The sequence below is a fragment of the Perna viridis genome, chromosome 3 (assembly GCF_037379345.1).
Source record: "Perna viridis isolate PV_CMFRI_1.1 ecotype Kerala chromosome 3, ASM3737934v1, whole genome shotgun sequence".
Taxonomy (NCBI): domain Eukaryota; kingdom Metazoa; phylum Mollusca; class Bivalvia; order Mytilida; family Mytilidae; genus Perna; species Perna viridis.
In genome coordinates, this window is record NC_142447.1 from 2,139,933 (window position 1) to 2,164,722 (window position 24,790).

The 24,790-nt window shown below is 34.6% G+C and overlaps 2 protein-coding genes and 1 long non-coding RNA gene across 4 annotated transcripts; 2 read left to right on the top strand and 1 right to left on the bottom strand.

The window, feature by feature from the left end:
* Positions 1 to 6,289: 6,289 nt before the first annotated feature.
* LOC148620622 (bifunctional UDP-N-acetylglucosamine 2-epimerase/N-acetylmannosamine kinase-like) lies at positions 6,290 to 12,675 on the bottom strand. Of its 2 annotated transcripts, none has more exons than XM_088574290.1 (2): positions 12,438 to 12,675; positions 6,290 to 9,217 (listed from the first exon to the last, which is right to left on the bottom strand). In XM_088574290.1, the coding sequence occupies exon 2, from the start codon at positions 9,118 to 9,120 to the stop codon at positions 6,961 to 6,963; it is 2,160 nt and encodes a 719-aa protein (XP_088430416.1). In that variant the 5' UTR covers positions 9,121 to 9,217; positions 12,438 to 12,675; the 3' UTR covers positions 6,290 to 6,960. The 2 variants fall into 2 exon arrangements, with proteins under 2 accessions (XP_088430416.1, XP_088430417.1); XM_088574291.1 differs by lacking the exon at positions 12,438 to 12,675 and adding an exon at positions 11,066 to 11,691.
* Positions 9,359 to 12,444, top strand: LOC148620623 (uncharacterized). The gene is made up of 3 exons (XR_015920927.1): positions 9,359 to 9,449; positions 9,589 to 9,644; positions 12,316 to 12,444. It is a non-coding gene; the product is annotated as an uncharacterized LOC148620623 (long non-coding RNA).
* A 5,672-nt stretch (positions 12,676 to 18,347) lies between the features above and the next one.
* Positions 18,348 to 24,666, top strand: LOC148620624 (multiple inositol polyphosphate phosphatase 1-like). The gene is made up of 4 exons (XM_088574292.1): positions 18,348 to 19,295; positions 20,911 to 21,032; positions 22,824 to 22,948; positions 24,181 to 24,666. Exons 1-4 carry the CDS (start codon positions 18,572 to 18,574, stop codon positions 24,614 to 24,616), a joined length of 1,407 nt encoding a protein of 468 aa, XP_088430418.1. The 5' UTR covers positions 18,348 to 18,571; the 3' UTR covers positions 24,617 to 24,666.
* The last annotated feature ends 124 nt before the right edge of the window (positions 24,667 to 24,790 follow it).

A 24,790-nucleotide genomic window follows, 5' to 3' on the forward strand; every position in this document is an offset into this window, starting at 1 on the left:
CATTTATATTTTTATCATTCAACAGGTCACCTGTAAAAACGGTCACAAACAAGTTTCACACAGTTTGATTTGTGGTTTACATCTGAAACGTTTGAAGACATTAAGAAAACGTCCATTAAGGTTGGTGGCAAATAAAAGTCAAGAAAGGCACGGAAAAAGGGGGGATTAGTAAAACAGTAAATGTTCCCCTAAATCAAATCAAGGAGTTAAATATATAAAAATCCTTGAGCAAATGTAATAATTTTCTTTAACAACTACTCACCATTGAAACGAAGTTAGAAAACAAATATTACACTCAGTGGGTATTTTCTGTTTTAACGGGCTCGGACTTACATGTGTGTTTTAAAATTGTGTAATATTTTTTCCGCGGTGGCCAGATTTTAAGGGGTATGTGATCACGCCAAAGTACTTTAACCCTGCCGATTTATTTTTGCGCCTGGCCCGAATAAAAATTTCTGCCTTCTTTATGACTTAATTCGTTTGCACTTTCAGTTTACATTCTGGAGGCTATGGGAACACTTATTTCATTGTACCCGGCTGTCACGGTATCATGTTGTTTTGGACTACAACTGCAGCCTGCCCTGTGGTACATGTATGAGGGTTTCCTCGTCGTATATTAAAGACCAATGGGTGGCTATCATCTCAGTAGCCCAGTGCAGGCCCGGGTGTCTAAAGAATAGGCCTGCAGCAGCACTAAGCTTGTCGTAATAGGCGACTAAATAGTGCTCAGAACCTTAGCCGGGGGCTAGGGCGCTCTGCCCACAGAGCAACTGGGTTGTGTGCCCCAGGTGGTGGAATGGGGTACCCCTGGTGTGTTACATGCTGGGGTTGTCAGGCTATAATACGGAAAACCTGAACGCAAACCATAGTGGTGCACCGTGTTGGGAAAGATGCCACGTTCCTCGCACGTTAAAGAACCCTACTGTGGTATTCTCCCGGAGTAGGAACCATAGGACTCCGCCACAGGAGGCTAAATTGCCCGACCCTACCCAACTCTCCCTTTTTCCAGTGGCAGTCAAAATTTGTCGACCCCATTGTCCTTGTGTCCCATCCCATTTTTCATTTCATCATCATTTCATGTTCATTTTATCATCCACTTCATGTTCATCGCCTGAATATAGCTGAAATTTTGCTGCTCTGGCGTTAAACCCCAACAAACAGACAAACATCTCAGTAGAGTTGTTGTCGTCTTTTTGACATATTTACATCCTGGCATTTTTAGACAAATTTCCTAATGGGAGAAATCAGTTATTCAGTTTGGGAGGATCGCGACTGAGTATTGGACATATCACTTATAAGAATCACACATATTAGCAGAAAGCAGAAAAATGTGACACATGCAAATCTTTTGCTAAATACAATGCAAAGAAAAATATATAATTTGGACGGTTAACTGGATAATATAAGACAAAGGGCGGGAGGAAGAAGAGAGATCCTCAGAGATCGGTAGAAAAGTTCAACTGTTCGTTGTTAATTTTTCTGTATACATTTCGATATATGTAAACAAGGATATAAGTTAATCTGGTCATGCATTGAAAAAAGGAGATCCTTCTGTCCTTACCATCTCGTGCAGGTCCGGGAGTTAAAAGAATAGGCCTGCAGCAGCGCTAAGCTTGTCGTAAAAGGCGACTTAATAGTGCTCAGAACCCTAGCCGGGAGCTAAGGCGCTCTGCCCACAGAGCCACTGGGATGTGTGCCCCAGGTGGTGGAATGGGGTACCCCTGGTGTGTTACATGCTGGGGTTGTCAGGCTATAATACGGAAAACCTGACCGCAAACCATAGTGGTGCACCGTGTTGGGAAAGATGCCACGTTCCTCGCACGTTAAAGAACCCTACTGTGGTATTCTCCCGGAGTAGGAACCATAGGGCTCCGCCACAAGAAGCTAAATCGCCCGACCCTACCCACCTCTCCCTATTTCCAGTGGCAATCAAAATTTGTCGACCCCATTGTCCTTGTGTCCCATCCCTATTTCATTTCATCATCATTTCATGTTCATTTTGTCATCTTTTTCATGTTCATCGTCTGAATATAGCTGAAATATTGCCGCTCGGACGTTAAACCCCAACAAACAAACAAACATCTGTCCTTACCATCACCCCGATTATAGAATATGCTATCCATATGTGAGACGTTAAAACTCCCTTCAGCAAGTTTACTCAAGGATCAAGGGTATTACAAGTGTAACCTCGTATTGGTCTTGGACTCGTACCTCTTTACTGAAGTTGAGATCCTGATATTATTAATTATTGGGTAATTGAGTTTTGGCCAAATTAAGTCGAGTGGTGGTGTGAACCCATTTTTCTTTGTTTGGGAAATTTTGATAATTTTATTTCTGTGTAAATTATGGGTAAAAAGTGTCTTTTAGTAGTATTTCCAATTATATTTTCCATATCACCCACTTGTATCTTTACTCCTTCGCTACCATTTACAGAAATAAAACTCATGAACGATAGAATGTATATATTGCGACAAGGGTCACTGAGGCTTACTCTTTTATCGGACTCGATAATTTTATAATTTTATATATTATATTTTCTTGCTCATACGTGTATGTAAAATTCAAAATTACGTATATAGTTATCAAGGAGAGCTCTGGTGGCCCTTGATATTTTTTTACAAGACTCAAAACAATACAATATAGAAGTTTTTCGGATTATTGCCTCATGCAACTGTTTTAAATAACACAATGTTCTGTACAAAAATGCAGACTTGATTTTTGGAGATTTGACCAACAGCGTTTAGAAATTAGGGGCTTAGAAGTGGGGTTATAACATATCAGAAATGAAAGGTTAAGATTTGTTTTTGGTGTTACAACCATTACTATTTAGTTAGAGGCCTCTTATAAACCTATGTTCGTAGATCTGAATGTTATAAGTTTTCCAAGTTTATTACTTTTTAAGACCAAAAATGCCCACAGGTAGTCCACTAACTATACTGTGTAACAACTTAGTAATATAGCGCATTCAGTTTGGTGGTAGTAAATGTAGCCACCTGCGGCATCTCGAGATTTAAACAACCAAAATTCTTGTTACTTTTCGCTATAACGCATCAACCCACACAACCTAAGCCATACTTTAAAGATCATATGAACGACTAAAATCAAGGTGAGGCCAATGCTCTTGGTTGGGCGTAGGTGTGCTTATCAACTAATTTAAGTGACATTCCCTTTTCATTTGCGTAAAAAGGAGAGAAGAATTAAACGCAAAGGGCAGTCAAATTGTCTGGGGCTTGAACTTAATGTTTTGCATCTTTTTTCTTCTAGAAATGCAAGACTTTTAAAGACTAAATATGCATGACTTAATTAAACTCATCTCTTCTAAATTGAATCATAAGGTTTCTTTCATACCACCGAAGTTGTGATTACTGCATAGTTCTATGTAGAACGTGGGACCTGAATAGGGAAAAACTGTTTCCGGGAAAGATATGGACCTCTTTGCAGAAGTAAAAAATGTACTATGTTCCATATCACAAAAGAAATATGTTACTTTATTAAAAAGGTTATTGATCTTCGCCCTTTGAGAAGGATACGAAATAAGCATAATCTCGAACTTCGTATAATCTGGTATTGCTCATGTCCACCGATAAATTTTGAAGATGTTTAATTGTACACGTTCATTCTTCTGGTAATAATCTTTTATAAAGACTGATACTTAATTTGTCAGACAATTTTAATAATTCACGACTCCCAATCAAGAACAATATCAAGTTGAATGTCGTGTCAGTATTTATTCCAATTGACCAGGTTCGAGCTAGCTATTCTACCAACAATTTATATTGAATTTTTTATGTATCCAACATTTCTTACAGTTTAAATATCCTGCATCCCCTGTGCTTATAGAAATAAATCATTCTTAAATCAATGCCATTGAAGTTGGCCTATACGTTTACAATTTTGAAGAATTAAAGGCCCCTATCTAAACAAAAACTGGTCGGAACTACAACCTATGTTGCGTAATTTCGCGGTTCAACTACCCCAAATTGTAGCCCATTCAATATTCTTTCATCTTATCTGCGTTAAAATGAACACCCTTGGCAGTACAAGTTTTAAAGAACCAAACATCTTGATAGTTTTTATAAAGTATCAACTCACACAAACTAAGCTATACTTAAGGGATTACATATGGCATTGGGAATTACTAAAATCAAGGCCATGAATGATACGGTTTTAACACAATTGTAGTATAGTGCATTTATACACTTTAAAGATAACACGAACTACTGACATCAAGGTCAGATCATTGTAGGGCGTAGGTGTGCATATGTCAACTATTTTAAGTGACACTCCCTTCTCACGTGTGTAAGAAAGAGAGAGGAATTTTACGCATAGGATATACAGTCAAATTTTCTGTGCCTGGAACTTAATGTTTTTAATTTTTTTCTTCTGGATTCGACACAAAATAAAAGTAAAACAAAATTAACAACAATTGTTTAAATCTTCTTACGAAATAGCGTTTGGTGTTTATAAATGCACTGGTAGATAGGGGTCGGAACCCGGAACCACATTGAAGTATTACTCAATGTTTTACCCGCATAATATAACATTATGAAAAATCATTTTCACCGCCCGGCCCCACCTTGTTAATGAACAAAAACAACAATGCAAATAACTAAACAAAATAGAAAATGACAATCTCCTTGGTCAAGCACAGAATGGCACTTAATACGTTCATATATATTGATTAGTGTTTATATAACAATTCATGATCATTCATTACTAGTCCAATAATGTCTTTAAAAAAGGGGGACGTAAAAGCAACTTTTTCTTTGGCATTATTTTGATATCGTTACGAATTTGAGATAATCGGATCGTTTTTATTCAATAGCAGGGATCCATTTTGCCAGTTAACGCTTTTTTATAACCGCTCCGCGGAGTTATAAGTGCAAACTGCCGCGAACCAGGTTATTTCGAACATCTGAAACTAGAAAAGTGAGCAATGGTCACTGAATTGATACCTCACAAAACGATCGGCATTCCAATGGGAACAAATTGTGCTCCTTTACTTGCTGACTTATTACTTCACTCTTATGAGGCTAACTTTATAGCTGATCTGATCAGAAAGAAAGAATATCGTTTGGCTAGATCCTTCAATCTCAGTTTCCGCTATATAGATGACGTATTATCTTTAAACAATCCTAATTTCGGGGATTTGATACATCGCATCTACCCAAAAGAACTTGAGATAAAGGATACTACAGACACTGTGAAGTCAGCCGCATATCTTGACCTACACCTAGAAATCGATGGTAAAGGAAAACTATTGACCAAACTTTACGACAAACGTGATGACTTTTCATTCAGAATTGTCAATTTTCCTTTCATCTGTGGCAACATCCCTTCGGCTCCTGCGTATGGAGTGTTCATATCATAACTCATACGTTATGCCAGAGATTGCCGAAACTGCGCAGACTTTTTCTATCGCGCTAGAACCATAACAAATAGGCTTCTGGAACAGAGTTATGTTGCTACAAGATTGAAGTCATCACTACAGAAGTTTTATGGCCGTTATCATGAACTCGTGGATCGTTATGGTGTATCCATGAGCACCATGAAAACTGATTTATTCAACGGGTCATGGTTTTCCTTCCCTCGTTTGTCTACCCCGGACTTGACTTTTTATGAGCAACTCCGCGGGTGTTTCTAGGAAAGCAGAGGACGCTTACCCTACCGGTGCACCTGGTTCATGCTCACAGTTTTTAGTGGAGTCCGAGTTGCTCATTTACTTTTGTTACTTTGTATGTATGATTTTAGTTACTTTATGTTCTTTGTTGTGTATGTCTGTTTTCCATGTCTGGTCATTGTCCCTGGATTACATTCTTTTGATTACCGCTATAACCTTGGTTCCCTTGATTACTCTTTCCCAATTTGATAATATGCACCTTTGACCATGTAAGTTGATTAGAATCAAATCTAAAAAGTGGTTGCACAAAGGTAATCTGTAATAAAGATTCTGAGAAAGTTTCATTGAATTCCATTCAGTTATGTAGAATGAGTTATGGATAAGAGATTGGTATCCGACACGAGGGAACGATAAAGTTCATGTTTGCTGATGTGAGATCTCAAAAACTTCACATCTAAATTGAAAGGAGAAGGTTTATATATTCAGTACTAAATTAGAATACTGAGAAGGTTGCAATGAATTCCTTTCAGTGGTGTAGGAGGAGTAACAGGTGGGTACGATATGTCCACGTAATCTTAAATAAAAAATTCCATATTTTGCAGTTTGAAACCTCCTGCTTAACGGAAGGAAATAAGGAAGTACAGACGGAAGGAAAGACAGACACTCCAATCACTATATACCACCACTTGCAAAGTGGGGTATATAATAATAGAAAGAGTTACAATAGTCATTATGTGATTTCAAACACAACGTAACAGCACATTATCGGGTCTGAAGATTTCACCTATGGCGCGGAATGTGTGTCATAATTCAATATTAATGCAATTACATAAATATATTTATGCGTATGCATTATTAGTTTTGTATGTGCATCATTCTATTTACGCAATCGCATAATTAATTCTGCATATGCGTAATCGCGTATAATCTGCATATGGGTAATTCTATTTATGCAATCATGTGCAGAATTAATAACGCCATTGCATAAATAGAATTACGCATATGCAGAATTAATTACGAGATTGCACAAATAAAATTAAGCATATACAGAATCTTTATAAATTCCGCGATTGCAAAAAATAGAATTATGCACGTACACAATCAATAATACATACGCATAAATATATTTGTGTAATTGCGTTAATATTGAATTATGACACACCTTCCGCGCCATAAACTACCACGACGTAAGCCATATTTAAACAACTTTCAAACCATTTTCTTAACTTATGTAAAAAAAAAAAAACAACTGTATGAATTTAGACACGGTGCACGGTAATAGTTTAAATTCATTGGCCCACGATTTATAAAGTACTGTCCATCAGCGATCGAGAATGGTTTCAGATCAGAACTATTTCTTTAATGTTTTCACTTTTATCTTTATCATAAGCGGCATTTTCAGCTTTTAAGGCAGGTTTCTTAAACAACTCAGTACATCTAGTTAAAACACTGCCATTGTTACAATTTTTGCAAGCGATTGTTTCAAAATTTTGTAATAATAACTTGCAAAAAAGTAAACTTCTGGGATACTGGTTTGTTCGAAATGAAGAATTCACATCCTTGTAAGCATATTTAATTTCCGCAGCAGAATTATCCCGCTTCCTTGGTGGGTATATAGAATGGATTCCCTGTTTCTGTAAAGCAAATGAAAGCTGTACATCTTCACCAGTGTATAATGTTATAGGTGTCATTGAAAGATAAAATATAAGAAATTGCCTCGGAAGGGTCCAGATGTGGCCAACGAAATCACATCTACCCACTCTGTTCAACTCTTGCACCACTCTTACTGATTTAGGTCTTGATATAAGCTCCTTAAACCTTCTACAATTAGCACCAATTAAGGCAAAATTATGAGATGAAGAGTATTGAACGACGTACTGAAGATAACGCTTATTGGCAGTCATATCGTCGTCCCAAATAGACACATAATCTTCCTTCTGCATGAAGGCAATATGAAATCGTCCATGGAAGCGGAGATTTTTAGTAGAAGCAATATGAATAAACTCAATATCAGTATAATTTTTACGATATTGCTTTATAATCCCAGTAATATTAACGTAATGGCCATTTTGAACAATTACAACAGTTTTGGGTTGAAGACTTTGGCCGATCACTGCTTCCAACTGCTTTTCAGTGGTGTTTCGCTTGTAAACTTGTAAAATGACAGCAACCGTATATTTCGATTTCGATTTCAGTGAGTAAATCATGTGTTTAACTGTTTGTAAAGAACCATCCGTGGAGGTTGGGTGAATATTGTCTAACTTAGTGGACAAGTTATGGTTTGATAAAATCTCAACTATTTTATTGGATGCTGTACCTTTACCGAATGGGAAAGTGTTTTCTTTGCTTCTGTTTTGCATTGTATTCATAATCTCGTCAACTTTAATTGGTATACCATCCTTTTCAGCTATTTGTCCGATCCCTGCAGTAATACACTCGGTCCTTTCTGTAACATTCCGGAGTATTACAACAGGGGTATTATACCACGTAACTTCCTCTTGAATACCACCAGAGTCGGTCAGTACCACTCTTGCGTGTTTCAACACCCAATGTAATTCCTCGTAGGGAAGTGGAGGGACACAGAAAAATCTCTTATCCTGTTTACATATAGTTTTAGCTGACTTTCCCGCCTTTGGATTAGGATGGACTGGTACAACAAACTTACATTCGGAGCATTTAGAACTTGATATGTACCTATAAAGTTCGTTTGACCTTGGTAGGTTTTCGCGTCTGTTTATTGTAACTAACACTAGTTGTCCACTTTTAACGGACTTCAACGAGGATGGCATTTTGATGAGCCCGTTCTCGTTTAGGAATTTGGTGGAATCTATTACTGTGTTTCCTGTAATAAAAATCTTGTCCCTACTTATGCCCTCGCTGACAAGATTTTTGGCATTTAAAGAGGTCGGTGCAAAATTGAATGTAGAAATTGATGATATTGTTTTACGATTAAATTCCTCTGGGAATGGCGAATACATGTGAAACGTACGAAGACCTGCTTCGACATGTGCAATTCGTATGTTTTTATGGAATGCAACCATGGCGACCGCCAGAGCAGACGATGTATCACCTTGAACAATCCAAATGTCGTTTTCAAAAGATGGTATGTTTTCAGTTTTTAACAGAATCTTTCCTATTAACATGTTCAATGTCTGTCCTCGTTTAAAAGTGTCTGAGAACCAAATGTCCACTTTGATATTGAATAGGCGTAGATATTTGTCAATGATGTCAATGTGTTGACCTGTAAATACAGTTTTTACCATGAACTTGTTAGATTTCTGCATTTCGATAATCAATGGGGCTAGTTTTATTATTTCTGGTCGCGTACCAAAAAAAATAAATGCTGTTGGAAAGTGATCCTGGCTTGTTTCAATATCCCAATTTTTAGTAAATCTTAGATTCGACACGTTGACTTTCATCAATTCGAACACCAAAAATATAACAACCACAGAAAAACATGTATAGTATTTAATATGTCTAAAAGAACGTAGTCGTGACATCTTTAAAGTGTTAAACAAAAACGTTCGAAGTTAAGGTAATCGGTACCTGTTTTCCGAGACGCATATACAGGTTCTTGGTGTTACTTTGAGGGTTCAACTACAAAAAAAACAATAAAAATATGAACATAACTGTGAACACAAATAATTATATTTTGTCATTGTATTGAAAAATGGTACATGTATTCTGAAAGAAATTATCGTGACCTTGAACTTAAACCCAAGATCTCGAAATCAGTCAGCAAAAACAAAATAAGTTTGAATACGTAGAAGGAATTCTCATATGAAAAATCCTTTTTCTTCTGGATTCGACGAAGGAAACAAACGAAGGGGTATGTTAAAATGCAACCAAAGTTTAAACTCATATTTCTTATCATGATAAGGTTCCGTTTTTGATATAATTTTACATAAACTTGATGTAACTTTTCATATCTAGGAGATATAATGCATTATTTTTTTCTATATGCACAGGATTGTCTGTAGTCAGAGGGAAATTGTGGTGAAATTGAGGCCATATTCCTGGAAAGGTAATGATGAATCTTATTGCACGCGCTTTATATATACATGTAATTAAGTGTACTGTTGTATTTGGGGGTTCAAAGACTTACAAAAGGAAAAAACATAGTCCCACATGCACGGGCCTTATGCATTATATTAGAGCAAAACATGGGCCCACATGCACGGGCCTTATGCATTACATTAGGGTAAAAAACATGGGCCCACGTGCACGAGCCTTATGTATTATCACTTGTGTTAACAGTACAATGTGAAATAACAAATGCACTTCTTCATTTATTGAACTTTGTTTTCCCATCGCAATTATAAGAAGGAAGCGACTTGCCCCCCACCTTTCAACAAGGTTTATAGTATATATAAAAATAAATGCAAAGAACCAAATGTTTTTCTCATGTTATATGGACACAAAGGATTATAAGATAAACCTTGCACTAAGGCTTTGGGTGGGATGTCTGTAATAATTAGAAACGAAGGTTTCTAATGTTTGATGCCAAGAATGTTTATTTACAATTATGATATAACGACAAAACAAAGTAAGATATAAAACACAATATGGATAGACAGAAAACAACAATAAATAATAAATTAAGTTTGCAATACTTAGATATTGATAGGTCAAATTTAGCTGAAATGCACTATGGAAAAATGGTGGGAAACTTTTTCCAACATTTTTCCCCTATTTAAGCAGTCAAAAAATATCTTTGCCACAGATGCCTGAAGATGAATTTAAGTAGCTAATCTGTTGTTATCTAGATGTATTGAATGCTTTTGAATAAAAAAGACCAAATTGAATATATCGATGTGCCACCCATTGCTCGATGATTCTTACATACAATGGTACTTAAAACACGTTCAATATCGTCCATAAATCGGTTGGGTACAAATCGTAGCAAAGTAACAGAAACGAATTAAGGTTTCTAATGTGTATTATGCCGATGTCAAGAATGTTTTTATGAAATAATGATAAAACTTGGTAAGATATAAACCCCAATATGGATAAACAGATAAACGCATTATATTTGAAATCGGTGAAAAATTGTTTTTCAGTGATTTACCGATCATGACAATAGCATGCAAATGCTTTTTAAACACCACTGGTATAGTCACGCCGCAATGGAAAAGGGAGGTTTGGCACGCTTTAAAACCTAGATTTAACCCACCATTTCGTCAATAGTGCCTGTACCAAGTCAGGACCATTGCGGTACCAGTTGCTCAATTGGTGTAGTATCTATTTTGTCAAATTTATGTTGGACTTGACTTGATTATGAATCGGGTTAGTGTTCGGTAATTTAATTGTTACCCTTATTCTTTATGGATTTAAGTATTTTAGAAAAATGTCTTAAACTCAAAAAAATTAATTTAGAAATCTTTAATTTACATTTGTCATTTATTAATAACTTCATCGAGAATTATCTTTACTAAATTAACTGACCTGTAATTATAAGAAACGAAGGTTTCTAATGTTAATTATTCCGATGCCAAAAATATTGACACGATGGGTTTTATACTGTTTATATTATATCGTCCATGGATATAGATTGAGCTCGGGAGATTGAGATCCCTTTGTATACTATACGAGGGGTGACTGTTTAAACATGGAGAGATCTTAAAGATACATCAATATAAAATATAATAGAACAGAATATTTTTAATTCCAATTAAAGGACCCTTTACGGGGCATATATGACATTTACATACAGTGATAATTATCGAACTACAAGTATGTTTTTAGAAACTATGACCAAAACAAGAACATGCTGCCGTAGACCCATGACAAATCAAGGTGACCTTGACTTAAGTCAGTTTCTTGTACTGGTTTCATGTTGGATACGATCCAGTCTTCACAACTAACTTTCCAGTTCACAGGCCCGAAATATACATTTTTCAGAATTTTTTAGATAGTGACTGTTGGCCTGAAGAAGTTAATTTTACAGGTCCACCTCCATTTTGACAAACCTTGGGCCTCGGATATATTTTATTTTGTTTGAACCAGTTGAACACTTCGTTAAATTGGCACCTGTAGGTACGAGACCACAATTAATTTCGTAGTGCATTTCAACATACACATTTTGACATACAATGCACAATGTATATGAAAAAGTCCACCGCTACAAACACAATTAAACACTAATATAAATAGCAATCCAAAGTGGATAAAAATCAATATTTTGTAATATTAGAAAATTATTTTTAATATTACAGAATCATTTTTTTTAATATTAGAAAAGATTGTTTAATATTATAAATTCATTTTGTAATATTAAAAAATCACTTTGCAATATTGCAAAAACTGTTACATTTTTTTAATATTACAAAATGTTTTTCTAATATCGTAATTAAATACAACAAATCATTTTTTTAATATTAGAAAATCAATTTCTAATATCAAAAAATCGTTTTTTAATATCAGAAATTCAATCGACTTTTTCATATTAAAAAATGATTTTTAAATATTTAAAAGGGGTTTTGTAATATTATAAATTTAATTTGTAATATTTGAAATCATATGTGACTTTCATGTCAATAAACTTATTTTTCATCTATTTAATTACCAAATATTCTAGTTAATCAATTGAATGAAGGGGCGTAATTCAGGAGTGTAATAGTTTGTATTATCAACTTGTTTCTACATATTTATGACAAGAAAAAGTATCAATATCCGCTTTGAACCTTCATTTTCAGGAGCTGAAAAACAGCATCATGGCAACTTCATTTGCGTATACTTGTATTTATGCAATTGAGAACCAAACCAGTCTCGGAAAATAATCGCTAGTTTAGATGATGAAATACAAATGGAATCATACCTTTTCCAAATTAGGGTTGGCCCTAACAGTCTGCAGTATGGCGCAAAATGTTTACGAAAATTACGTGATCGATATTACCTATAATTCTTAGGTTCTTAACAATTCCAAAACGATAACGAAACAAAACGCACAAAATAATCGATAAAAGAAATAATGGAAACGAAACAATTCGAAAAAAATGTACCAAACCGAAATGAAAACAGAATTTAACGATACAAATCGAAACAGAATGAAACGAAACTAATTCAAATAATAATGTTTACCAGTGTCTCATAATTCGACCCAAAGACATTTCGGACCATGTTTTTGATTACTGTTTCTTCGGGAGAATTAAAAGGCTTCGCCGTCATCATATTAAAATTAAAGATATAATCATGAATACTTATAATATATTACATACATGATCAAATATTTATCGGCAGTTATGATTAACACGCTCGCTCCAATTGGATTCAGTATACTTGTGGCAAGAAAAAAAAACATCAACATCCGTTTGTACATGTAAAATCGGGAACTTAAAAATAACATCAATTGCAATTGCAACCAAACCAGTCTAGAAAAGCTAGCTTCGATTAGTCAATTTTATAGACAAATGGAATCTTAGGTTGCACTATACAGTTGCATTTAGGCGCACTGTTTCGCACAACAAATTGACCCGGTCAAATTTTGTAAAACTTAAAATTAAAAGTTGTAATTTGGTGCCGTGGATATATTGTATAAGTGTAGTAAAGCATTTATGCATAGACAGATGCAATATATGTAATGGCAAACAAGTATAATTTAAATGAAGAATGGTATCTGGAACGTTTCAGTTCCCAGCCGTATTAGGTTCTCTTCTCAGCATCAACTGGCTGATTTTCAAAATACCTTATTTTGCACCAACTTTTGGAACTAAAATTGTGAGAAAATGAATCGAAAAGGGTGAAATTATTTTTACCCTTTTCCCACCTCCTCCATGCATGCTTTCATTCTGTGCTAGTGTCTAAGTGCCTGATATTTCATAAAACAAAGTATTTGGCTGTTAGTCTTGGAAAGGCACTCCTAATTTGTACTAAAACTCAGTAATATTATTTTCAGTATGTTACCATGGCCATCGGATTTTATAACAATAATCACTAAATTACATAAATTACTTGAACCTTCACACACCAAGGATTAGAAAAATATGTACTTTTTTATCACAGAACACTCGAAATTTCGATGAAATTTCAGAATTGACCTAACCATATTGTACTGCCTTAGTTCTTTCAAAGATAGTGACGGTCAACACATGTCATCCGAATGCTGACGAAAATGACGTAATCTGCTTATCAATACCAGACAATTGACACAAAGATATGTGTCATTGCAACCCACAGTTCCTTACCCAAGCCAGACATTTCGGCCAATACATATTTCAGATCATGACAATAGAGAGTGCATAAGGACAATAAAACCGTATATCAATAAATTTTACTATTTTTGGAAGTTAATAATAACAGGGTTGACAAAAATTATGAATGACTTAGATGTTTGAATTCATTTGTTTCTTCGGGAGCGTTTAAGGTTTAAATTTTCCTTTCTCATATTATTATATTAAGCTTAATTGGTGTTTGTTAAATGAATTCACTCAGACTTATTTTAATAACCTTTTTGTGGTAAGTTTATGAGCATGCTCAAAATACTTTTCCGCGAGGTAGTGCATGTGTAGAACAAAAGAACTTTCTTCGCGAGACTGTATATTGAGGATGCTCTACGCATGCTCATCGACTATCCCACGGTCAGGGTCTTTAATGTTTATTCTTCAGTGCATGGTGTAAACACAAATAGAAGGTACACTATAGAATTATGGAATTATGACAAAGCATTATGGGATAAAGATTTAAGCGGTTTTACAGGAGCCGAGGACTTTTAGAAGATATATCCACTTGGAGAACCAAATTATAAAGATCAGTTTTGAAGGACACCAGTTGCCAGTCTACTTTTCAATACTTTTTGCCCCTGACGAAGGCCGCAAGGCCGAAATTCTTTATATTTTTACGTTTTATTAGACTTAACGCGCTCTGTTCGTACTTGTTTCAAAATAGCGACGTAATCGACCATTAAAAATCCGATAAAACTAATTAACCTGCAGTAATCTATCGAATTATGAATTATTCTTGAAGAATGTGGGTGTAGCAATATATACAGCTGGATAAATGTCAAAATAAAGCGCCGTAGTCATATATATACAACCTAAAAATGTTGAAATCTGTAATTGTTCAGCTGTCCCAGGTAACATTTTTAGTCGCATGAATAATTTCAAAATGACATAGAAAATTTGTTTTTCATAATAAAACGAATTTTTTGTTTGAAGAAATGGCAAATATCCACGTTTTTTAATGTTGTTTTGACGTCATGGTGACCTCAATCCCCAGCAATTGTTCAGAAATACCAAGGACAAAACTGTCCCACAGAATACAACAGAACTAGTAAACCAATGCAAACAAAGAAAAGGAGTATCATATATGGACAGAGGTACATTCTTTTTACATTTAAGTAATATTATTTTACTCAAAATCATAAATTTCAACATATGTTAAAAGAAAAACGGCAACTTTTTATTGAGTCTTACAAAATGTCACACATGCTCTTTTTCGCATTACGGCAATTTAGGTTACTGACCACCAATTCAACCAATGAGCATTTGGAACGTACGCAAAAATAGTCCTACGCAGAAATTACCCCTGTTCCTCATAGTGCTGTGAAAAAAGTTCTCATCTTATTTTAAAAATTTAAACAGTTTCTGAAAGGAAAAACATTTCTGTACATTTTATAGGTGCATTTTGCTTCTTGTGATGTGAAGCCTAATCTCCATAATGATTTTTAAATATACCCCTATCTTGTGAAAACACTGGGATTTCCCATGCTATTTATAGACCCTTCACTTCCGGTGACCAGTACTGCACTGCAAGTCTGCTAACCCCACATGCCATTCTGAGGATTGTGAGCTGACATATGTAGAATCATGCTGATATATAGTCCTCTGCAGGTTAAAGTTAAGGTAAAGTCCAGAGAAGCCATTGAATATTGTGAAATTAGCATAGAAGCCTATGGGAAGTGGAATTAGTGGTTTTTAGCCTTTATGCTAGTTCACGTCTTATTTTTACATGTATATTATTGCTACATTCCGTTTCCCAACAACAACTGTTTTCTGAATGTTATTTTTCTCAGCTTTTCATTAAGTCCTAGACTTTTAATTTCTGATTCTTATTGCTCTTACAACAGCATATTTTACAAATTTTACAAACTTTCACAACGCCATAAAAATCACGTTTTCAATAACAGTAAAAGCGACGTTCCGTAAGTGTGGTTGGCGATTTTTTCCGCATGAGTTTACAATTAACAGCTACAATTTGCATTATCAAGTTAGAATTTTATTCAAAACAACAATTAAAATGCAATATTGTATTTTTAAAGAAAAAAAAGAGTGCGGTTTCGAAAATGTCATTCTTATAGTAAAAGACACACATCTATCTAGATTAACCATTAAATTAAATATACATGTATGTTGCTGAAAGTTTTTGATTATAAAAATATTCGCAACTAGGCCTATAAAAACTTTTTTTTTTATTTTTACCATCACAGTTTTCCTAGTGATAACGTTAATACACGGGTTCGGTGAAAAAAAAAGCTATCATTAAAAAGAAAGGATATGGGGAAATGTTATATTAAATACACAGCACATCAACCAAGGCAGAAACAATTTTTTTTGTGTTTCCTCCCCATGAAAACTTTCAACAGGAGAGAATCAAACAGAAATATTACTGAATGAGGCACCGACAAAAATATTTTAAATATGTCTTTAGAAAAAGAAAGGACATGGGAATATGTCACAAATACAAAACTCACTTACAATAAAATAACGTTTAATGTTAATTTATTTCGAGAGTATTACTAATGATAGTATTGCTCTCTTGTTTATTTCTTTATAAAACCAATTTTATAATTTATAATACATTATAAACATTAGACTGAGTTCTTCAAAGCTATTCTAGATTGCATGGTATGGTTGATCATTAGTCACAGAAAGTTATGATTTTTTTTCGTGGTTGTTTATCAGACAACTTTTTATCAAAGAAAAATAGCGTCCACATTTCCTCTGATTTTCCCCAAAAACGTCGTAACGTTGTGTTACCACTGTATGTACGAACAGCGCGCGTAACATCTTTGTATTTTATTTGAATGCAGTTCCCTTTTGCTTTTAAACGAAGCTATTGTTAACATACTCGTTATTCTCAATCATAAACTCCATAGTTTGCATCAGGGAACCTTAAATGTTATTCATATGAAAAAAAAAAAAACGGAATAGGAGTTGCACAATGCCTTCATTAAATAACACTATAACAATAAAAAAGAGAAGGATACCTCTTTCCGTATATCCAGTACACCCTTCATTTCGTGCGTTATAAAGCTAGGATATCTTTGCTTCTTGCAGATAATTTGACTGTCTTTTTTGGATATAAACCACTGAAATCCCCCAAATTCGTTCGTAACACAGTGTTAGCCAATCGATTGCACAATATGAGTGACGCTGATCATCAGCTGACTGTTCTTATACTTGGTTAAATAGTCGTTTTCGTGCTAACATATATAATACTATTAGACCCGGTTTGCATTCATATGTGGTATTTGTAATAAATGACGGACTAAAGGGTTTCTTAAAGCCCTTGACTATGGTGAACCAAACGGTTCAAAAGTATTTATTTGTGGGTTAAAAAGGGTGATTGACCGGTATCAAAGTAGCGATTAATTGAGATATAATGTCGCATATCCGGTATTTGATATCGCTTGTTCGATATTAAAACCGAATAATCGACAATCAATATCGCATATGCGATTGTTTTGTGAAATTTTCTTTGTATTTTAGTGTCATTTGCAGAGTTATCTCCCTTAATTTTGAATTTCTACAGAACATTCTATTTATTATATATCTCCAAACAATTGAAAAACTATAACTTAAGTACTTTGAATGACTGGGATGAAAAAATGGATAAATTTCCAACTTCACTCTAAACGGAAAATGCCATAACTTAAAGATAGATAACTGAAAACGCCCAAGTTGTAAACTGTATCGGAGTTAATTTGAGATTTTAAACGACTGCATTTCCGTCACATCTGCTACACACAAAGAAAATATTCCAGCGCAAAGAGGAAAGTAATTACTACAGGGCGTTCATCATATGCTATTATAAGGAAGTGACTCATTAGATTCTGACATTTTGTTTTCTCCAGATTTCTGTAAAAAGAAACTCTTTATGTAGTATATGTCATTAGTTAATGACATGCAATGATACAACGTGAGGAGTTGATCATTTATAAATGTAGAAGAGGTTAGGAAAAGGTGGGTCTTGAAATTTTGAGATTTATAAAGAGGGGGCTTTGAATTATGTTTTATGAGTTAAACTGATTGGAAAAGATAAAAAAGGGGCGGGTGAAATTTTATTAAATTCTGGAAAAAAGGGGGTCTTGATTCTTTGTCCTATCTACATGGAAGGTTGTTGAAGAAATGGAAAAATTGGAAAGTTTCCCCAGTTCCCCCATCAGAAAGTAAATGCCCAGCCGCTACTTAGTAGTTGTGCGAATTACGGCGTTTTAACTAGTAATATCTATGACATATAAAACAACTATAATTTTCTCAGTATTGCCTGGACTACACATATACAAAAGATTCATCTATAGTACTACGTGAAGACCATGTAACATACATATTATGTTTTGTGTAATGTCTTGTATCATCTGATGGATGTTAATTGCCCCCTGAGAGACCATAAATAGAATACTCTCACTCTCGCTCTCACTGGTTAATTTGAAAGGATAAACACGTATGAAAAAATATATGTTAATCATACTGTTTCCACGGTAACCAATTTAACTAGATGTCATGTATGCAATACGCATGAGTTCAACATGTCATTGAAGCTATATAGTAGACATTACACATTTACACAGGTAAATTATAGGAATACACGTTTTTCGCAGTGTTATTATAATACTGATCTTATTCATTGAAATGTAAGAATAAGTACGTCGAATATTGTTATCAATACACATAAAAGCAGGATTGTAGTGTCTGTAGCTTAACTATAATATTGATGATTGTGTTCTGGTGAGAAATGGATTTGAGAAATAATTGGATTAGAGTTGTCTCTCTTTACGCCTTATTATCCGTGGTCACAGCGGTTTCATTTGTTGGACAGCCATTATTTAACGCCATGACACCATACTTTTGGGTAAAAAATGTCAATGAGCGAATAATGAATAATGAATTCGCTTATACAACATATAAAAATGACACTTGTGAGATTATCGGATTAAACTATCTCTATAGACACGCCGCAAGGTTTCCGTCTCTCCAGTGGATTAAGAAAATGGAAAGTGTGCACTCGATTCTAGCCAAAGATTCGGCTGTAGTGACGAAAAATGTATTTATAGCCACTTGGGCCAGTCAATTTCCACAGATTAAAGAATATCAACAGTCAGAAGTTGGCGATACCGAAATGGAAGAGCTCGGGAAGAGATTCTATAAAAGGTTTAAGAAATTAGTCGACGTTTATAAAGATAACGTGTCGTTCTTGACAACTTCTAAACGGAGAACTGTTACTAGTTATTTATCGTTTATTAATGGATGGTTAGCAGAAAACGTAACTTTAAAGCAACTCTCATATGGTTCAAACAACGAGATTCTAAGATATTATGACTATTGTGATAAGTACAAAATTCAAGTAGAGAATAACAAACAAACACACACTGAAGTGAACAAGTTCCTGAACGGGGATGAGATGACCATAGTTACTGACAATGTCAAAGAGAAACTCGGATTTGCAGATATTACTGCAGGTATACATGATACGTTTCATTAACAATATTGAGAAATAATGCTTTATTGAGTACCGTTGCCCTTCATGAAATTTTATGGATTATTTGTTCATTGATGTCGTGATTATTATACTGCAGGTTTACAACAGCCGGGTGTATAGTGACCATGCTGTCCGTTCATTAGCCCGTGTGTCCTTTTCCAGTTTCCTTCCACAATTCTTTGAATTCGCTGAAAAGATGTGGATGAAAATTGTACACATTTTTCATCTGATTCAGATGATGCAATTGTGCACCTCATATTTTTCTATCTGAATGTGACTCAGTTTTTTGGGCTTCTGACATGGGGAGCAGTGATATTACCTAGTAAGCTTTACCCATAATTTCTTTAGTTTGTGATTGAAAGGAAGACTGTTTTGATCGTATAATGGTATCGCCATGTCGTCATTGTCGTTCGTTTGTTAACTTTCGTCTATGAACGATAACTTGAGTAGAACTTATTGATACCTACTGTACTTTCAGATTTTATTGGGTTCTGGCAGTGTTTTCCTTCGACACTGCTATTTCGTCCATTTGTCCAACCAGAATAATAAGCCAAGTATAGCTAGTCAGAGACCACTGGTTTCGGTTAGAACATCTACCCGGAACATGAACACTATCGCTCATAAAAAAAAGTATTAAGTACCATTCTGTGTAAGAACTAGGCAATGGATGGCAAATCATATTTCTCAGTTTGGTCTTTTTTGCCAGAAATATATTCAATACATTTCGAAAACAACTGAAAAGCTATTTAAATTTATCTGAAGCATCTGTAACGTAGATATTTTTTGATTATTTAAAGAAAAAAACTTAAAAAGGCAAATTTTACAAACTATGATGATTATTTCTTGAGGTCATAGGGTATTAATACTTGGTTAATGCAACAAAATTTCTGTGTTTTTTCCTTTATGTGCCACACCTTTATACACATTTTGCCTGATTCTTAGGATTCTGAGCACTATTTAGTCGCCTTTTACAAGCTTAGCGCTTCTGTGTGCCTATTCTTTTGAATAGGCAAAAAATGCGCTTTTATATTTACAGAACAATTCAACCTTTTAACACTGAACGGTTGGTCTTAAATTAGATAATCACATATTAATAAATCATGCGAAAATTAACTGACCTATCATAAACACGGGCACTTGGGACCAGGATTTTTTTTAAAAATTTTCCTCAAAAATATTAAATCATTTTGTTTCCATATTTAAGTTATTATGCGTGTTCTTTGACATGTCCGCTTGCTATTTATTGCTGTTTATACTATGCCTACTTTTCATCAATATAGAGAAGTGTATAGATGAAAAGTAGTATAAACAGCAATAAATAGCAAGCGGACATGTCAGAGAAAAAATCCTGGTCTCAAGTGCCTGTGATCATAAAGAACTTATTTTAAATTTTTTTAATGACATGAAATTTAATTGTCTAATTTCAGCACTCTCACTTAAAGGTATTGTGATTAATAACTTCTGTATATCCAGAAGTACATGAATGAATTTGACTTTCAGTATACTTTTGCAGACCACACGTATGTTGTTATCACGAAACCTATCTCCTTTTTATTTGTGCCTGCAACATACATACTTGCACTTATAATTTTCAGAGGATGTTGTGACCATTCATCAGATATGCGCGTTTGAACTTGGCATGTTCAATAGTTCTGACTGGTGTAGTCTATTTAATAAGGAAGATTTGGAAGTTATCGATTACCTTATCGATATGAGGGTATGTATTATTTTGGTGTCACGTGTATTGATGATTCCCTTAATAATTTAATTTCAGAAGTACAAATGTAACACGCTTTCTGATTGGATAAAAAATGTCCAACATCTTGGAATGTAACTGTGACGTCACCAACATTTTAAAAAGAAGGGTTTGTTCGTTCGTAGAATTGAATCTGACTTTGTATTCAATATCCTGCGCGGAGGGTAGCATATATTATCTATATTAAAGCTGTAACACTTTTGCTACATACACTATTAAACCCCTCCTCTTTCAGAGTATTAGCTGGCGGAGTAATACCACTTAGTAATACAAAGAAAATCGATCACCGTGGTCGAAGTAGATTCATATGAACACTTAAGAAATAATTCCTGGAGGGGGTAGATTTGTATTCATGTTAACATGGGTACGGCATTTATATTCGATTATTTAACACCGAGCGATAGCGAGGTGTTAAATCAGAATACAAATTCCAAACCCATGTTAAAATGAGTACAAATCTACCTCCGGAAGGAATTATTTCTTTTCTGATATGACAAATACGGTAATTTTTGTGACAAAAATATCCCTAGGCGTAGCCAAAATAACGGCTGTTCCGTTTAACCTCCCCCGTATGGAAGTTGGATTAATTAAGAAATAAACCACATATCCAAGTAAACCGTCTATTGAATAAGTATCAGTATCAGTATAGTATTTGATAACCTTTCAGCCGTTAAATCATCGCCTAAACGTTTTAAATGAGTGTTTTGTCTCGAAAGAAAAGGGACAGTGCACAGGTGCTAAAGGTGGAATTGTACAATGAACCGACCTATACTGTTCGACGATATGAAGACGTCATACTAGAAATGTTTATCGATTACATTTGATGAGCTGTGACATACACATCGCATGTTTTGAGATTTTTAAAGAACGTGTCTTCATTATCGAAAAGACTAAATTACTTCCTGATATTCTGATATTCAGTGGGTGGGACCGTTCAGTGTGTTTATAAAGGGTTAGACTAATCGTGGTAAAACCTGTCTAAACTAAATCCATTTTTTTTCTGATTTTCTGATTTTCTAATACAGCATGACAGGTTTATAAAAGGCCGTTCATGTAAAAAAAAACCAAAAAAACAAAAAACAAAAAACGCGATAAACTAACGCGTTCATTTTTTACGTGTTTGATATTATTTTAACGCGATATCATGAATAAATGTCTAATTTCGACTTAACTTCGTTTTAGGGCGTAAAATTTTAATCGAAACTTGCTATATGAAGTGGCCAAATGTGTCATAATAGTTTCGTTTTTACGTGTTAACTTAATTTCAAAAGCTTGATTTAACAAAAAATACAATTTATTTGCTTTAACACGTTAAAACCGAATTTATCGCGTTAAAACTTTTCACGTTTGCGAGGTCGCACAGTAAAACAAAACTTCAATATAGAATAGTGAGCAACAGTGACTATAGGGTCTTTCAAGCTTTGTCGAATGATTTTAAGTAGTACATGTCTACATATTGCGGAAAATTGAATGGTTGCTGCGTTATGAAAGAATAAAATTTACCTGCTGATTACATGCTAGCTGCAGTCTGCCCCGATGGCGTGAGACTGTCCTCGCCGTTTATTGAATATCCGTGTTCGCTGGAATCATTTTGATGAACGGGTCAATTTTGACTGATTAATAATTTGAAACTTCTAATATGGCTATAGTTTTAAATGATTTTGACGTTTGAGAAGTTGGTTTGCCACACTTTTTTTGTACATCATCATGCCGGGTTTCAATTTCTGATGTTTCGTTTAATTAAAATTATAGAACTATTGGGAGATGGGTTATGCCTATGACATAAATTGGAGAATGTCCTGTCGTTTCACCGAATTAAGACTGTTTGACTTGTTTGACAAGGTTATTGGGGCTGAAGATAACGGACCGGCATCAAGGTAACTATAGTATAATTGCAATTAGACGTAAAAATAATTCCATGTAGTCACTGCATGTAGGATGTAACGGTACTTTATTCCACTTTTTCGGAGTTTTCTTTGTAATACACATTTTGGCCAGTACTAAGCCAATAGTAACCAAACTTAGTAAGACTGATGAGTAGAAGACCTCCAACAGTGGTGCGGACTATTAAATTAGCTTTAGCATAGTTCAGTATACGCCTTTATTGAATTACTCATAACAGGAAACAATAGCCATTAGTTACTGTTTTGGTATTTATATACAAAGTAGAACTTCAAAAAAAGAGAAAACAAACCTTGAGTTCTATTTATTTTGGAGTGATAGCTAACTAAGTATTACGTGCAAGTAACAATATCTCGGAAAATGCTATAAAGGTTAGAAACCACTAATTCCACTTCCCATAGGTTTCTGTGCTAATTTCACAATTTATTCAATGGCCTTTCTGGACTTTACCTTAACTTTAACATGAAGAAGACTATATATCAGCGTGATTCTACATATGTCAACTCAAAATCCTCAGAATGGCATGTGGGGTTAGCAGACTTGCAGTGCAGTACTGGTCGCCGGAAGTGGTGTCTATAAATAGCATGGGAAATCCCAGTGTTTTCTCAAGATAGGGGTATATTTAGAAATCATTATGGAGATTAGGCTTCACACCAAAAGAAGCGTAATGCACCTATAAAATGTACAGAAATGTTTTTCCTTTCAGAAACTGTTTAAATTTTTTAAATGAAATGAGAACTTTTTTCACAGCACTATGGGGAACAGGGGGTAGTTTCTGCGTAGGACTATTTTTGCGTACGTTCCAAATGCTTATTGGTTGAATTGGTGGTCTGTAACCTAAAGGTCTTCAGTAATTTATAAACGAAAAAGACAACAAAGGTTGTGTAACAATATTCTATTTTTTTTATGTTCTCGCAGATCAAGCAGCAAATAACACAGAAAATTTATTTTACTGATTCACCAAACTTATTTAACAAAGTTGGAAATGGAATAATGGCATAAAAACCGATTTCTACAAAGTGTTACGTCTAATTCGATTGTGTTGCAGTTAGTAAGACTCATTACGACACCACAGTTCATGAAAACAATAAATCAATTATACGAAAATACACACACACACACACACACACACACATCTAAGGTATATTTCTATGCATTTTGTTAACTGTAGAATAAAAGTGTGAATGTTTCTTTTATTTTATTTCAGGAATTTTCACACTATGAACATTAATTTTGCACATACTGATACTATTCTTCCTCTGTATGCTGCTTTCGGGTTGTTCAACGATTCTCATCCATTTCTAGCAAACAATTACAACGCCAACCGAAATAGAAAGTTTAGAACGAGTTTGATTGGCCCGTTTTCTGCCAACCTCGGTTTCGGACTTTACAAATGTAATATGAAAGATAAGCACGTGATTAAAATGTTCGTGAATGAGGAACCAGTAGATATCCCGGAATGTGGTAACAGTTCGGAACCGTGTCTGTATCAAGATTTTGTCGAACGCTACAATCGTCTTGTCGACTGTGATTTTGAAAAGTTGTGTTCAGTCAAACCTAGTTCAAGTGTATCTTTGTTATCAAACATGGTATTTTTTCTAATAGCAGCAGTCCTTACATCGATTCATGTGTTAATGTTGTGACCTCAACAGTATTTCATTAAACATTCGAAGTTCATATTCAACACATTCGAGTTTTGTTTGTTATTAGTTATTTATTTTATGCGGTTTTTTTTTTTAAGTCTCGTAATTTCGGTACTTTACATTCGTATATGATTTGTATATATATATGACGATGCAGCACAAACAAAAATAATT